At 37.0% G+C, this 16167-nt stretch overlaps 1 protein-coding gene across 8 annotated transcripts in view; it reads left to right on the top strand.

Annotated features, from left to right (window-relative positions):
* LOC126174843 (ankyrin-2-like) overlaps positions 1 to 16167 on the top strand; it is a 310128-nt gene that overhangs the window by 177053 nt on the left and 116908 nt on the right. For 7 of the 8 annotated variants that reach the window (XM_049921257.1, XM_049921291.1, XM_049921248.1 and 4 more), the window contains 2 exons: positions 5723 to 5906; positions 15638 to 15739. In XM_049921257.1, the coding sequence (XP_049777214.1) occupies positions 5723 to 5906; positions 15638 to 15739 (286 nt within the window). The remainder of the gene's footprint in view (positions 1 to 5722; positions 5907 to 15637; positions 15740 to 16167) is intronic. The other variant, XM_049921264.1, reaches the window with a different exon arrangement.

Below are 16167 nucleotides of genomic sequence, written 5' to 3'. Positions count from 1 at the left end.
TCTATAGTGGTGTGGGGCATGTGCAGTTTGAGAGATATGGAACCCCTGATTCGTCTAGATACGACTCTGACAGGTGACACGTATGTAAGCAGAACATTGTTGAGCGTATCTGGGATGCCTTGAAGCATATGGTTCAGAAGAGATCTCCTCCCCCCTCATACTCTTACGGATTTATGGACAGCGCTGCGGGATTCAATAGTGTCAATTCCCTCCAGCACTACTTCAGACATTAGTTGAGTCTATGCCACGTCATGTTGTGACACTTCTGTGTACTCGCAGGGGCTCTACACGATATTAGGCAGGTGTACCAGTTTCTTTGGCTCTTCAGTGTGTATTCATCATTTAAGGCTTGCTTCCATTTTTCACAGTTGCCACAACTCTTCCTTACACAAATTTGGTTCTTGAACTCTAGGGAAACAGCGATATTATTGTTAAAATATTTTGGATTGTTTTTTTTTCTATGATGTGATGATTTTTTAATATCTGACACCACATCACTGTGGTCCCTATTGACATTGATAGTCACTGCCTGCTCAGTGTCACTTTGTGCCAACTCAAGACGAACTAAATTGCAATTTACGTAAGTTGTATTGGTCCTGTTGCTTTTTCAATAATGTTTGTTACTGCTGCTGGTTGAACGCTGCCTGTACCATTATTTTCAATCTTATTATCTAGAAAATACAAAGGAAAAAAATTGATATATTTGTTAATTGTAAGTTTATTGGTATTTGTGATGTCGTGATGTCTTTCACACACTTTTTATTTTGGATTTGTGGTGAACTCTGCATCATAGATCTTTGTATTTGATAAATACGTGTCAGTTAAATGGTATGCTTTAAAAGCTTCACAATATTAAGTGAGAGTAAGTTATTTGTACCTATCTTCTAACTGTGTTCGTTTCTCTTTAGAAACGTGTACAAATGCTTGACATCCAAAGATTCATAAGTGACCCAGGTTTATTTGATGACCAATTTCTACTTCTTTGGGAGTAACATTTTGAACAGCTTTTGTTGGAGATCAATTTTGCAAATGAGTCAGTATAAGAGCATCAGCCAAAAACTGTTTGCTCCATTCTGCATCTGCCAGCATTGATCTTATTTTTTTCAGTGCTCATCCTATTCAGCTATCATGCAACTTCATTTTGATCTTGTTGGTAAGGGATTGTCATCTCACGTTACAAGACACTCACTTCCTGAATGTCGAAATGACTGAAAGGTATAGTGTCTTATTCACTTGCCACCCACGTGGCCAAAGTGTGCTGGCCCGTGCTCACAATTTTCGTGCTAAGTGAAATACTGATAATAGTGAATATGTGTGTTGCTTTATATAATGTAAATTTTGGTACAGTAAAAGTCAGTACATATTGTTACTATTATTGTTCTTCAATTAATTATATGACATCTTTACTTCTCAATGTTTTGGACCATTGCTTTTATAATGACTTTAGTAAGTGAACTGCAATTTTATGTAAGTTGTGATGCAAACAAATTATTATAATTTTGATTGAATTGTCTCATGTTGAGAAATTAGGAGTAGTGATCTGTATTACTTGGTAAAAAATGTTCTATTGCCAAGATCGCATAAATTCTTCTTTATTTGCCCATATACTTCTTCTAAGGTGGATCATCAATGTATGGAACATGCCATGCAAACATAAAGAAATGTACAAATTTGAATTTTGTTGTGTATGGTGGTTTTTAAGACTTCCCAGGCATCTGTGAGTGACGTGTATTTGAACATGGCCATGTGCAGAAGGTGCTATTTAATTGTAAATGTTTAATTTCTGACAAACCTCTGAATAATGTGCTACATTTTATCCACTATTATAACAACATGGCGTAAGGTTCTAACACACATTGTAACAAAAAATTTTTGAGTACCAGAAGATGACAGTTATGAGGGGATACAAAAAAATTTAAGCCATATATTTTCAAATTGTTTACAAAACATGTTTATCCCCTTCAAAATACTCTCCATTACAACTAATACATTTGGCCCACCAGTGCTTCCACTGTACGAAACATGTTTTGCAGTCATCTTTAGAAATTGCTGACAATTCCTCCCTCATTTTTTTTTTCTTGACTTCTTCAACATTGTCAAATCGGTGTCCTTTTCTGTCCCTTTTCATGTGTGGAAATAAGAAAAAGTTTCACAGAGCCAGGTCAGGCGAGTAAGGTGTGTGGGGCAGTGGAAGCATTCCATTTTTAGCCAAAAACGGTCTAACAGAGATGGCTGCATGTGCAGGTGCGTTGTCGTAGTGGAAGAACCAGTTTCCTGTCTGCCACAAATCAGATTTTTTTTTTATGAACACTGTTGCGCAATCTTCATAAAACTTCCAAATAAAGGTTTGATTAACTGTTTGACCTGGGGAACAAACTCTGAATTAGCTATGCCCTTGGTATCAAAAAAAGCAAATCACCATTGTTTTGGTGTTTGATTTGACTTGACGACATTTTTTTTGGATGGGGTGCTGATGACGTCTTCCATTGGCTTGACTTTCACTTCGTTTCTGGGTTGTAACCATAGCACCAGGACTCATGATCTTTGACAGAAAATGTGTATCAGTTTAAAGCTGTTGTTTCAAAGCATGACTTGTTTCAACTCAACATTCCTTTTGATTATCAGCCCAAGGAACAAACTTAGCAGCAACTCTTTTCATTACCAAATCTTCCATTAAAATTCGCTGACCAAGCTCCAAGATAACCTTCTAATCTCTGACAGTTGATCAGTTGTCTGTCGATGGTCTGTGAGCACAATCTCTCAAATTTTTTCAATATCTTTTTTTGATTCGGGCAATTGATGGATGTCCAGAATGAGATTTATCATTAATCGACATGTTGCCATTTTTAAATCAAGTAACCACTCATACAATTGAGTTTTTCCCATAGTGTCATCTCAGGAAGCTGTTTCCAATATTAAAACAGTTTCAGCAACATTTTTACCAAATAGAAAACAAAATTTCATAGCTGCATGTTGTTCACTTAAACTTGCTATCATAAAAGAACAAAACAAGAATATAACAGCGCTAGCAAAAACAATCACTGTGGATGAACAGAACAATCCAGGTCAACGACACAGGCAGCACTGACTTGGCAGTGAGTTGCGCTATACACGCTTAGTGGCAGAAATGTGTACTACACAAGCTCTGCCCACAGCAATGTTACTCGTGTGTGTGTTTTTTCCCCTGTCGAAACTGCTCATTGAAAATGAAGAATAATTTATGCAATCTTGGCTATAGAAAGTATGTTTTAGAATATTATAATTTTATTAACTTTTTTTGTTATATTGTTACTATTCTTGTGATGATAAGCATCTGTGGCACAATGAAAGGGGGAGTGACGGCAAGTTAAACTTGGCAAGGAGGCTGCTGTAATGAGCTGTGACTGCCCTCCCCTATCAAAAAATAACATGAAATTGTAAAAAAATAACACAAAAATTGACAAAAGTAATTGTCGTACTCAAGGGCGTACCCAGGATCTGAACTGGAGGGGGGGCAGGTCATGCTAGTCTCAGGAAACAAGGACTCGAGACAACATACAGCACTTCTTATTAAATAAAACAGTAAACCAGTGAAAAACTGCTTTTGATAAACATTTTAAATGCAAGAATGCACTTGTACAATCCGCGAAAACATGCAGCGTTTCTTATTAAATAAAACAGTAAACTTGTGAAAAACTGCGAATATCTTCTGGGGGGGGGGGGGCAGCTGCAACCCCCCCCCCCCTGCCCCTCGCTGGGTATGCCCATGGTCGTACTGTATTGTATAGGCTCCTGTATGTCAATGAAAGCATGCTGGAAGAAGAAACAAGAAACAGAGCACCTCAAATTAAAGTAAATAAACAAGGGCAAAAGAATTAAATTAAGCATGGGAAGATACCAGATGATAACTGTTAAACTGATGGTGTTCCGAGTGCTGAAGGGGGGCTTTATACATCACAGATGCTGAAACTTCAAAGGTATGTTCATTATTCGGTGCGCTTGCAAAGTATCCTGAAAAAAATAGTAGTTCTATTTTCTGCTACCAGGTGAAAAAATAGCTCTGTAAGCAGTCAGAATGTGTTCTGGATGCAGGGAAAGGTGAGGAATGGCTAAATAACTGAGAATGGTGGTTCTGGCTCATTTATTAGGATATGATGATAAGTTACAATAAGCATTCATATGGCTTCCTGACTCAGCAATGTGCTGCATCCATAACATGGAATTGTCAGCAGTTGCTTGCAGTATATCCAGTGTAGTCAGAGTGATGTGTCATCATATGCCATTCTTTAGAATACTTCATGATAGACATTCTGGAAGGCAACACATCTTGAAATTGCCTAGAGGTGAAGCAGTTGTTAACAAAGCTTTCACCTGGCAAGTGATATATGTTGTTGCCCCATCTTGCATGAAAATGGTGTGAACGCAGTTGTGTTCTTGCAAAGCTGGAATCACATGTTACTTAAGGAGGTACTTATAACATGCATATGTCAGTGTACAACTAACAGGTGCACAAGATGTCATCTCCTTGAAGAAAAATGGTCAGAGAATGAAGAAGCTTGTGGAACCACACTACACAGTCACACAAGATGAGTGCAGTGAATGTTCCTTCACAACGTGTGGTGGAGTAGGGCCCCATATGTGACAGTTCTGACCATTTGTGGCACTATGGAGAGTAAAATGTGCACCTTCTGTCCAAAGAATATTCCATGGGCACATGTTATCCATTTCCATGCTCGCCAAAAAACGAATGGCAAAGTCTTGGTGTTGTAGCCTATCTTGGGGCTTCATTTGGTGCACATTCTGAATAGGAATGTAAAATGCATGGCAAAATCTTTTTATCTTTTGACCAGTGGAGAGAAAATTCCTGTGATGCAGCATGAGCATTTGTATAATTTGAGGCATGTGCTGCATGGGTGGCTATAGCTACCGCAACTTAATCAACAAATACCATGGAAATGGTTTGCCTCCCTCTCCTTGCTGCACCACATAATTCACGTGTTTTTTTCAAATTTCTTGATCACATTCTTTAGCCCAGTTATTGACATGGGGCCTCGTTGCATCTGTTTCTGCTGGCGATATTCTCAAAATGCAGAATGATATTGCTGTCATTCTGACACAACAGCTTCACCAGCAGTGCACTGTCATTCTGATACAACAGCTTCACCAGCAGTGCACTATCTTTCTTCTCAATAGCCATTCCATTTCACACAGAAAATGTCAACCTTCATTACCCTTTACACCAAAAGTGACTTCAGAAATGTAATCAACATGCCTCACCAAGCGACCAACAGCTTACTTATGTCAAAACAATCAACTGCTGCTTACAGTGCCATATTTTCACTTGGTGGCAAAATGTAGAACAATTGTTATTTTTTCCATATTCCATGAGTGCACTGATCAACGGACATACCTACAATGTTTCAGCATCCTGTGACGTATACGGCCTGCACTGCGACCAATCAGTTTAATTATAACCACCTGGCAGTCTGCTAGTGTGAGGCTTTGCCATTAAAAATACAAACAGTTGAAAAGGGTCACTAAAGATGAGTTTACATTTCAGTCTCTCTCTCTCTCTCTCTCTCTTCCCCCATTTATCTATGCATTTCTTTCACACACAAGCATGTAACTGCGCCCGATAAATTATGCACGCAACAGACACATACTAGTAGCATTTTTGAATGTCCTTATAGTAGGCCTGATACATTAAAATAATGGAAACAATAATTCTTTTATTGTATTCCAGCAAGGACAAACTGCTTTGTCAATTGCACAGAAACTGGGCTATATCAGTGTTGTTGAGACACTGAAAGTTGTGACTGAAACAACAGTAACCACCACCACCACTACTACAATCGAAGAAAAGTACAAGGTCGTAGCACCAGAGTCCATGCAAGAAACATTCATGTCTGATTCTGAGGATGAAGGTGGTAAGTTGCTGAACAATATTTCTCTTTTACATGATTGACTGTTGGAGTCAGAAATAGTATGTATATTGGTTGAAAAGAAGTTTGATATACTTTTAAGTAAAATTGATCTATAATTGCTGCCTGATTCTTGTTGTAAATGACAAAAGGAAAAGCTGTTTCTTCAGATGTGTTAGAGGAAATAGTGGAAAAAGAAAGCAGAAGTTCACAGCCGTTGACAGTGGTTTCAAAGGTGAATTGCAGCAGTGCTTAGTTGTGGAAAGAGACTGAAATTGACATCAAGAGGTAGTTTGCGGAGAGAGAGAAATTTGAGGAAGAATTATGAAAACTGAAAAGGGAAAATATCTAATAAGAGTTAACAATAGTTTATTTAGAGCTTTCAGGCAAGTATTTTGTTTTCTCATAAGTTCGTTCACTTTTCTTTACAATGTAATCACAACGAATGCCTGGGAACATACTCCCTACGGCACAGCTACAACAGAATGATTGCTGGCCTGCCTGCTTACACATATCATACACAAAGTTGATCACAATATAACTAAATAAGGTGGATTGGTTTTGTAAACTATTTTTTTCCTGCAGTATACACCATTATTGTCGACAATATATTGCCATTTCTCGGGAAGCTTATAAATGACATTCTTCCAAAATGTGGGGATTTTCAGGTTGACGAACTCTGCAACGTTCAATCTGCAGTCCTCCAAGGAGGTGAGGCACATGCCTTTCAGGAAATTCTGCAGGGAATGGAATAGATACAAGTCAGAAGGGCAATGTCTGCCAAATACAGCAGTCAGGGTAACACATCCCACTCAAAAGAGCACAGCTTTTAATGGGTCACTATAGAAATATATAGTCTGGTGTTGTCATGGTGAAATACATCATGTCCCAAATCTAGTCATCTTGAGACGATCTAACTGCAAACAGTATGTTTTGGAAGTGATAGTCTCATTCGGAAGAAGTTTGTAATATAGGATGCAGTTGCAATCCCACTAGGTGCATAGCAGCACCTTCCTTGGATGCAGCCTTAGTTTAGGAACTGATATTGGTGGCTGTTGTGCGCCATGATTTCCTCTTCCAGGTGTTCTTGTGTACACAATCCACTTCTCATCTTCAGTTATCAGCCTTTCCAGAAAAGCAGCATTCTGATTGCATCTCAATACGGAATCATAGATGGACAGACACTGAATTAAATTTATTTCACTCAGTTCATGAGGAATCAATATGTCATGAATATTTATGTAAACCAGCATGAGCGACATTGAGCTCCAATGTAAACACCTGCATTGTCATTTCTGAATTGTTGACTATCATGTCATTAAGCCATTCCTTGTTTGTAACTGTAGGTAGTCCAGATTAAAGTTTGTCTGTTGGAGCAAAATTCTGAGCTCGAAATTGCCTAACCACTTTTGACATGCTCCAGCCGTTACTGTATCATTCTGTATACAGCACAAATCTGCTGGCATTGTGGGGTGATTTTCCCCTTATGATAGTAAAACTGCGTAACATGTCGGAAATGTTTCTTCGTACTTTCCATAGCTTGTAGATGCGTGTTCATGCTGTTCCATCCAACGCACACTAACATATCCAGCAGTGTGGCAGGTTGTCAATCCCTGTCATAGTGACGGTTAGGCAACTGTGTTACCCTGGTGGGCACTGTGGGTGCAGGGTTTGCAGGTGCTGTAGATGGAAGGTTTGAGAAAAATGGACGAACTTATGAGACAACCCAATACTAAAATCTGAATAATTATACACTGGAATGAGAATGTCCTCAATATCTGTAGGTACTTGTCATCTGGTCCAGAATACCTTCTCAAATTCTAGACTATACTCGTATGTTTTCATAAAATTTTGAATGACAGTTATACAATTCACAGAATGCATGTTTCTTCTGTGTGTTCGGTTAAATATGAATGAAGAAGAAACCATTGTTCAATTTATAGAGTGTAGTCCCATGACAAGCATTCTCTGCAGTTTCCTTACATATTCATGTAGAAAAGTACACAAACATTGACATGGTTTCTAGTCTTTTTTATCATCAGTAGTTGAAACACTTTCACACAGGTGTTGAAGCTCAATGCTTTAAATTTTTTTGTGGATAATTGCTGTTTGCCAATAAATTGCATTCATGCTCTTCACTGGAGACGTTATTCTCTCATATGACGAATCAAGAACTCACAGCAGTAGTGCAATGAAACCACATATCACTGCCAATTGAAATCATATCTAGTCTTTTTATTACACTTTTTTGGAGGGGGGAAGATGTGGGGGGATGGAGGGCGTGTATTAGTTTCCTGACAGGCTCAATGCAGCCTGCCATGAATTCCTCTCTCGTGCCAACCTCTTCATCTCAGATTAGCACTTGCACCTTACATCCTTAATTATTTGCTAAATGTTTCCCAATGTCTTGTCTTCTCTTACAGTTTTTACCCTCAACAGATCCCTCTGGTACCATGAAAATTATTCCGTGGTGTCTCAATAGATGTGTTCTTCTCATCTGTATTTTACATATGTCACTTCCTTTGCCAATTCTGTGAAGAACTTCTCATTCCTCATTTCATCGGTTCACCTGATTTTCAACTTTTTTCTGTAGCATCACATCTTAAACATCTTTTCCAGTTTTTAAGCAGTCCATACAATGATTGACTCATTAGACTGTCCTGTAATTCTCCTTCACTGAGGTTATTCTTCTTCCTCTGACGACAACAATTTCATCAGTGAATTTTATCATTAACATTCACCCTGAATTTTAATCCCACTCTTGACGTGTCTTTTATTCCATCATTGTTTCTTCAGTAGTCAGTTTGAACAGTACTGGCAAAAGACTGCATTCCTGTCTTACACCCTTTTCCATCTTTGCACTTAATTCTTGATCTTCAGTTGTTATTGTTCCCTCTTGGTTCTTATATAAATTGTATATTATCTGTTTCTCCACATAGTGTACTTTTATTTTTCTCAGAATTTCAAACATCTTCCACCATTTTACATTGTCAAACACTTTTTTCTAGTTGACAAGCCCTGTGAACATGTCTTGATTTTTTCTTCCATCCATTATTAGTCGCAACTTCAAACTGCCTCTCTGGTGCCTTTATCTTTCCAAAAGCCAAACTGATTGTCGTCTAACAGATCGTCACTTTTCTTTTCCATTATTCTGTGTATTATTATTGTCAATAAATTGGATGCATGAGCCATTAAGCTGATTGTGTGATAGTTCTTCCACTCATCTGCCCTTGTATATTCGGTATTGTGTGGATGATATTTTTTTGAAAGTAAATGGTATGTCTCCCTGAATAGTTGGTTGGTTGCCACTTTAAATTTTATATATTTTGAAGAAGTGTTATCTCACCCTTCCACCTTATTTGACAGTAAGTCTTTCAAAGTTCTATTAAATTCTGACTCAAATAGTAGATACCCTATGTCTTCCCTATCGACTCCAATTTCTACCTTAATCAAGTCATCAAGCAAGTCCTCCCCCTTAAAGAAGCCTTCAGTGCACTCTTTCCATCTGACCTCTCTCTCCTTGACACTTACCAGTGGAATTGCATTGTTAATTTTACACCCTTACTTTTAATTTCACCGAATGTTAATTTCTGAACATTTTTCCTGCAGCCATTTCATGTTGGCTTTGCTGCAATTCCTTTTTATTTCATTCCTAAGTGACTTATATTTCTGTATTTCTGAATATTTTTGTATTTCCCCTTCCATCGATTAGTTGATGTATTTCTTCAATTACCTAAGGTTTCTTCACAGTTACTTTCTTTGTACTTAGATCGTGTGTCCAACTCTGGTCATTGCCATTTTTAGAGATGCCCATTCCTCATCAACTGAACTGCCTGCTGTGGTGTAACTGTATATTGTTATAAAACATCTCATATGTCAGTAGTTCAGTGTCCCACTTCTTTACACGTTGATTCTTCCAGATGAATCTCTTAAACTCCAGTCTACTCTTCATCATCACTAAATAGCAATCCAGTCTATATTTGCTCCTGGGTATGTCTTACGATCTCTGTCTGCCCAATGTGTAATTCATCTGGAATCTTTCTATATCTCCAGGCCTATTCCAAGTGTACCTCCTCCCCTTTGAATCCTATTCCCATTGTACCCCTTTCTGCTGCTGGTGGTATTACCCTTTATTCCTCTGGCCTGAAATCCTTGTCTTCTTTCCATTCATTGACCCCCTTATATCTAGATAGAGCCTTTACATTTCCCTTTTCAGATTTTCTAGCTTCCCTATCACATTCAGACTTGTGACATTCCATACTCTGACTTGTTATATGTTACCTTTTTCTTGGTTATTGAGTCTTTTTCTCATTGATACATCCCCAATGGCAGTACCCTCCCAGATATCTGAATGGGGGCTAACCCGGAATCTTTTTCCATTAGGAGAGATCATCTTGACACTTCTCATTTTCAGGCCACATGTCCTATCAATACACACCATTTATCTTTAATCCAATTGTTTCCACTGCCTTCTGCATCTTCATGCTGTTAACTATTGCTGATTCTTTCATTTTGTAGCAGTAGTTTCCAGCCACAAGGTCAAGAGGATGACCTGAAACTCTGTCAGCTCCTCTGCCAATCATTGACTTTGTTGGTAGAATGAGGGTAACTCTTTACACTGCGAGTCCTTGGTCACCATTGCTGATGATTTTTATTTAGAATTTATGCAACAGCTGAGATTGAACATGGGATCCAGGACGTTTTTATTACTAGGTAAAAAACACTACCCCGAGATCAGGAGTCTTATAGACTGTTACTATTATTGAAAGAGGTACCTTTGGCTGGAAAGTATCTTTCTTTATGGTGAAACCATACATCATTCTCTCATCACATAGCACATAATATAAATTTAAATTTTTGTAACTGATGTGTTAGCTTCAGTGGTCAATTCTTTGATTACCAGTCAGGATATCACCCATTAAGTTTTTAGTCCATAAGGGTGGATGAAAACAGTGTCTAAATAGTCAGTAAACACACATGATAAATTAGTTCCTCACATTATAAGCTCTCTTTTGTAAAGCAGTAAAGATATTGTCAAAACAGTTGCTGTTATATAGAGGGGAAAGCTGTAAAGTAGTTGTTATTGGATATTCAAAAATTCAAATTAAACTATTGAATGGTTCTAACTTTTTCATCACAAATAGATTTAATTACTTATGTGTGTGCTCCTGATTCCAGAATGAGATATTCACTCTGCAGCAGAGTGTGCGCTGATATGAAACTTCCTGACAGATTAAAACTGTGTGCCGGACTGAGACTCGAACTCGGGACCTTTGCCTTTCGCGGGCAAGTGCTCTACCAACTGAGCTACCCAAGCACGACTCACGCCCTGACCTCACAGCTTTACTTCCGCCAGTACCTTGTCTCCTAATTTCCAAACTTCACAGAAGCTCTTCTGCGAAACTTGCAGAACTAGAACTCCTGGAAGAAAGGATATTGTGGAGACATGTAAAGTTTGGAAGGTAGGAGACAAGATACTGGCAGAAGTGAAGCTGTGAGAATGGGGCGTGAGCCGTGCTTGGGTAGCTCAGTTGGTAGAGCACTTGCCTGCAGAAGGCTAAGGTCCCGAGTTCAAGTCTCGGTCCAGCACACAGTTTTAATCTGCTCTTGATTATTTTTAAAATGAACACAATAACTTTTTTAACTTGAAGTTATTCTTAAAATATTTATAATTTTTCAAGAATCACATTATATAATATAACAACAAAAATAATCAATTATTGATAATATAATGTAAACGGACAGGTAATGATTAGATTTTTTATCTGTCCATTTACATTACATTATATAATGTGAAATTCATTGCAAAGCACTTTTGGTTTCATTTTATATATCAAACATTACATAGAACGCACATATGTCCATATAGGCGAAAGAATGAAATCTCTTAATTAAAAGGAAGGGATGGGTGCTGTGCTAACAGTTACAGTGATGTACTCCATTTCAGAGTAGAAGCCCCATATGAACAAAAGCAGGATTATGAAGTGCACCTACTCTACCATAATACCCCTGATTTAGCTAGATATTTCTGACCTATATCATGCAGTTGGCGTTTTGTATCAATAATTTTGTCTGTGTCACTCATGTAGTTATCTTTTCTCTACTCTTCCATTTCTTTTCTGTCTCATTTATTTTCCCCTCAGTTGTATTGTGTCTGTTGTTTTCTGAATATCCAACATTTTACTTTTACCATATGCATACTTCAGTTTCAGCTGTAAGTTTTTTTTTTTTTCCTTTTAAAATTTTTTCTTCTGTCCTGAGCCCTACTCTGCTCAGTAACCAGGAAAACAAAAATTAAGACTTATGTCTGAACAGCTATATTCCTTAGTCCATAAAATGTGTGAAATGTAGCAGCATCAATAATCGGTGCAATTTTATTTTTTCAACTTTTGTCTGCTCCTCTACACTGATAATGAACTACAACTAAAGAATGTGCTTCCAAGCTGGATACATGACATGTGAAGTATTACACACTTACCTTCTTAAAATATTTTGGAAATGTGCATAAACTAATAATTTTGCTGTAACTGAAAATTAAAAATTCCTAAGAATTAAAAATTATAACATACAAAACATTGTTGTCTTTTTTGTTCTTTAATAGTAACATTCCACTTAGTTCAAATCAGGGAACTTTTTGTAATAATACTTTAGCCTTGACATAGTGAGTATGGTTTAATTGTGGTCTAGTATCAGACATTCAGTGATATACTTTTACCAGATCTTATCACACGAATACTAGTGTGATATTGTTATTGCTTTGCCAGTGAGCATTTTAACTGCACTGTGGCTGATTGTGGTTGCTTCTGAAGGCTACTAACATTTCTAACATATTCTTGTTGATAGAAATAAAATTACTTACCTACATAAACCTGCTCCAGCTTCCTGTGTCTGAGACATATACTCCTCCCTCAAAAATATGTCTATTTATGTCTTTTTTTGTGTCTGTGTGTCTCACTTAGTTGGATAAGTATGTGTATGCCAGTTATTTTTCTTCTTGTTGTTGCCATGTCTCTTTAAGGGCAATTTATAAGAGTGAGTCTCTTGCAACCAACAGAATTGTTATGAAAACTAAAAACTTGTATGAGAAGTGCAGCTAACTAGGATGTTCTACATGTACAAAGCAGACTTCATTGTGATGACGTATTAATATAACACTGATAAATGACATTTTGCTTTAAACACTCACACATACTTTGAAAAAAAAAAAATCCACAAATTCGTAATGTAGGGACATTAAAGTTAAAACAAGACATCAATGAGTGCATTGCCTGAAAAAAGCAGTTTTCTGTATTCAAGTTGGTGCGCAGTTTTAATTTACCAGGAAATCCAAAAACATTACACACTCTGCTGCAAAAGAAAAGAAAAGATCCATTCTGGAAAGAAACCTTAGGATAAGGAGAGTACTGTGAATACAGATGGTAAGAAGAAAAAGAATAGATGGACAAATTCATATGTTTTTCTTAATTGTGAAAAGTTCATATAAAAATCTTTACAACATTACTGAAACAATAATTGATTAGAGTGTACTGAACAGATCTGAGTATAAATTTTGACTTTCTTAACTCCTCAGACAGAATAATTTAGGATATTTTTCTGGCTCTTTTGATGCAGTACATTGGTACATGGATATCCATGTTTCAATATAAAATAAAATTGCAATATATAGAATGCAAATTTTTAAAAATATACATATCTCTAGTCTAAATGCTTAAAACATATTATAAAAACTGAAAGTGAGAAACAGTGTTCAGAAATGAAGGAAAAGTGTGTTGCGTATCTGTTTGTACTATTCACTTACTACATGCACAGTAGGTTAGCACAGAACTAGCATTGAAAAAAGCTCCTCAATATGACTACCTTTCTGTGTGAAATGATAATTAAATCAAGACCCTAAGCTGTTGACAGGCATCGATATACATCAACGGGGACAGTTGAAAATGTGTGCCCCGACCTGGACTCGAACCCGGGATCTCCTGCTTACATGGCAGATGCTCTATCCATCTGAGCCACCGAGGACACAGAGGATAGTGCAACTGCAGGGATTTATCCCTTGCACACTCCCTGTGAGACCCACATTCCCAACTTAATGTCCACATACCACATTCGTAGTGCCCCTGCCCATTACACTCATTACCTGCAGCAGACAATCTTACTGCGTCCCGTGAGAGATCGAGTAATGCATGTGCATACAGCATAGAAGAAGGAGGTCAATGGCCAGTTAGCCTTAACTACATGAAGGTGGTATCTGTGTCTGAAAGAACAGCAATGCTGTTTTTAAATTTGAAGTGGCAGGTCAGGCTTGTTATGAACATTGATTGAATAGTAATCTAAATGCTAACATATTAGGTACTAAGGGATTTTTAAGACTTAGTTTTTACTAATATTGTTTTATATGCGATGGGTGCTACAATTTCTGGTACAAACCTAGCATTATGAAAAAAGTTGGGGAGTGGCTCCTGCAGTTAGCAATGAAAATCCAGGACCTATCTATGGGTCATATTGCAAAATGATCCAATAGAACTAAAAGCTGTATAGTTCTAACAGACAGTTTTACGTAAGTCTTGATTAGTTCTTTACTTTGTTCTCTTCTTTAACTGGTAATGATTGGCAGAATTATTATTTCATAATTTTCAGGGATACAAGTTCTGAAATTTGATTGGAGTTATAGTACTGGCACGTTTCCCAAGTAGGCAGAATGGTAGCAATAAAAATAATCTTTATCAATTTTTAGAAAGTTATGTGGCTTGTAATTATTTTTTGAACTTAATCTTCATTCTAAATTGGATCCAAAAGACATTAAGAAAAGGCTGATTATTTATATAAAGCAACAGAAAAATGCCAGTATTATAATGGTTGAAAGCAGACCATTACCATAAAAGGTGAATTAGTCAGCCAACTTGCTTCCAAGGAAGAGCTATTCAGCTTGGAAGCTAAGAGGCGAGGAAGTAGTCAGTTCTGTTAACTGCATTGTGTTCGTCATTTTGAAGTTAACATATATGTGAGCATTATGTATTCCTTCTTACAAATTTTTATGATTCCTTTATTCTTTATGTATTTCCTAACACTTGTTTACCATTCGCCTTGATGAAATCTTAACTGTTTGCTGCATGCCATGGAATGTGTTGGTGTGCATTGGAATGTAGATTGATCTAACTGTAAAATTGTAAGATTTTAACATTGGCCACTATTGAATTATGATGCACAGCTCCCTGTTGATATTTATAACATTTCATAGAAAGAGTAAACTTCATGAAAGGTTGCATTCTGTATGTCATAAAATACTAAAGATTGTTACCTTTCTTCTGATGTTTCTTTTTTGAGCTTCTGCATAACTTCTCATTAATAGTAACAGATCAAAACATGACAGTGACTTCTTTCCCTTAACTAAACTTGGTTTGAATTTAACTGCTCCTATTGTGGTCTAACACAAGTGCTTCTGAATTTCTGTTTTATACATTCAGTACTAACTATTCTGAGTATGCTTTTTTGTTCTACAGAAGTAACTGTCTAATCATGTACCTTATTCTTTTATATTGTTGCTGTGTTCAGAAGCCACAAGAATGAATTAACTCTTAGTGCATTCAGATAACATATGTGTTGAAATATGTTGACACATGCCAACTTTAGTTCATTTTGTACACCTAAGAGTTGATTTATTCAGATTGGGATCCCTATTTACATCCCGGGCATGGTAGTTGACTGCGGGTCTTTCTGTCTTCTTTATCCCAAACTCGCAGGTGGTGACGAAGTGTTGGATATGGCGATGAATGTTTACGGAAAACCTACCCATGCCCAACATGTCTACTTGCCTTACTACCAAGGTCAAATGCAGTATACACGTAAGTGTAATTGTCTTCCATCTTTTTACACTATGTAAAGATATATTTTTAGAGAATTTTCAGTATTTTAGTAGATGGTTATGGATAAAAAACTTACGTCTGTAGAAACCATGTAGTTTTGCTGTTGGTATGTACTGATTACTATTGTTTAATTATCCACTTTCTGCTTGTGATTATCCTTGAACATATTTGTAGACTGTGTAGTTATCTTTTACATAATGGCTTGTGGTTAGAGGTGTAATCATTTTCATAGCTTGCTTGTTGCTTGTAGTCAGATATTGCTGGGTTGTGTAGATGCTGGCACTGCAAACATCATTTTAGGCCAATGTAATTCCCAAATTAATCATTTTTTAATCAAATAAAGCTTTAAAAGTTCTGTTCATAACAAGCAATAAATTGTTTATTTTGAGTGGGCATCCTTAGCAAAA

Source organism: Schistocerca cancellata, chromosome 1 (genome assembly GCF_023864275.1).
Source record: "Schistocerca cancellata isolate TAMUIC-IGC-003103 chromosome 1, iqSchCanc2.1, whole genome shotgun sequence".
NCBI lineage: Eukaryota > Metazoa > Arthropoda > Insecta > Orthoptera > Acrididae > Schistocerca > Schistocerca cancellata.
Note: the sequence above shows the minus strand (reverse complement) of the source record. Positions and strands in the feature narration are given on the sequence as shown.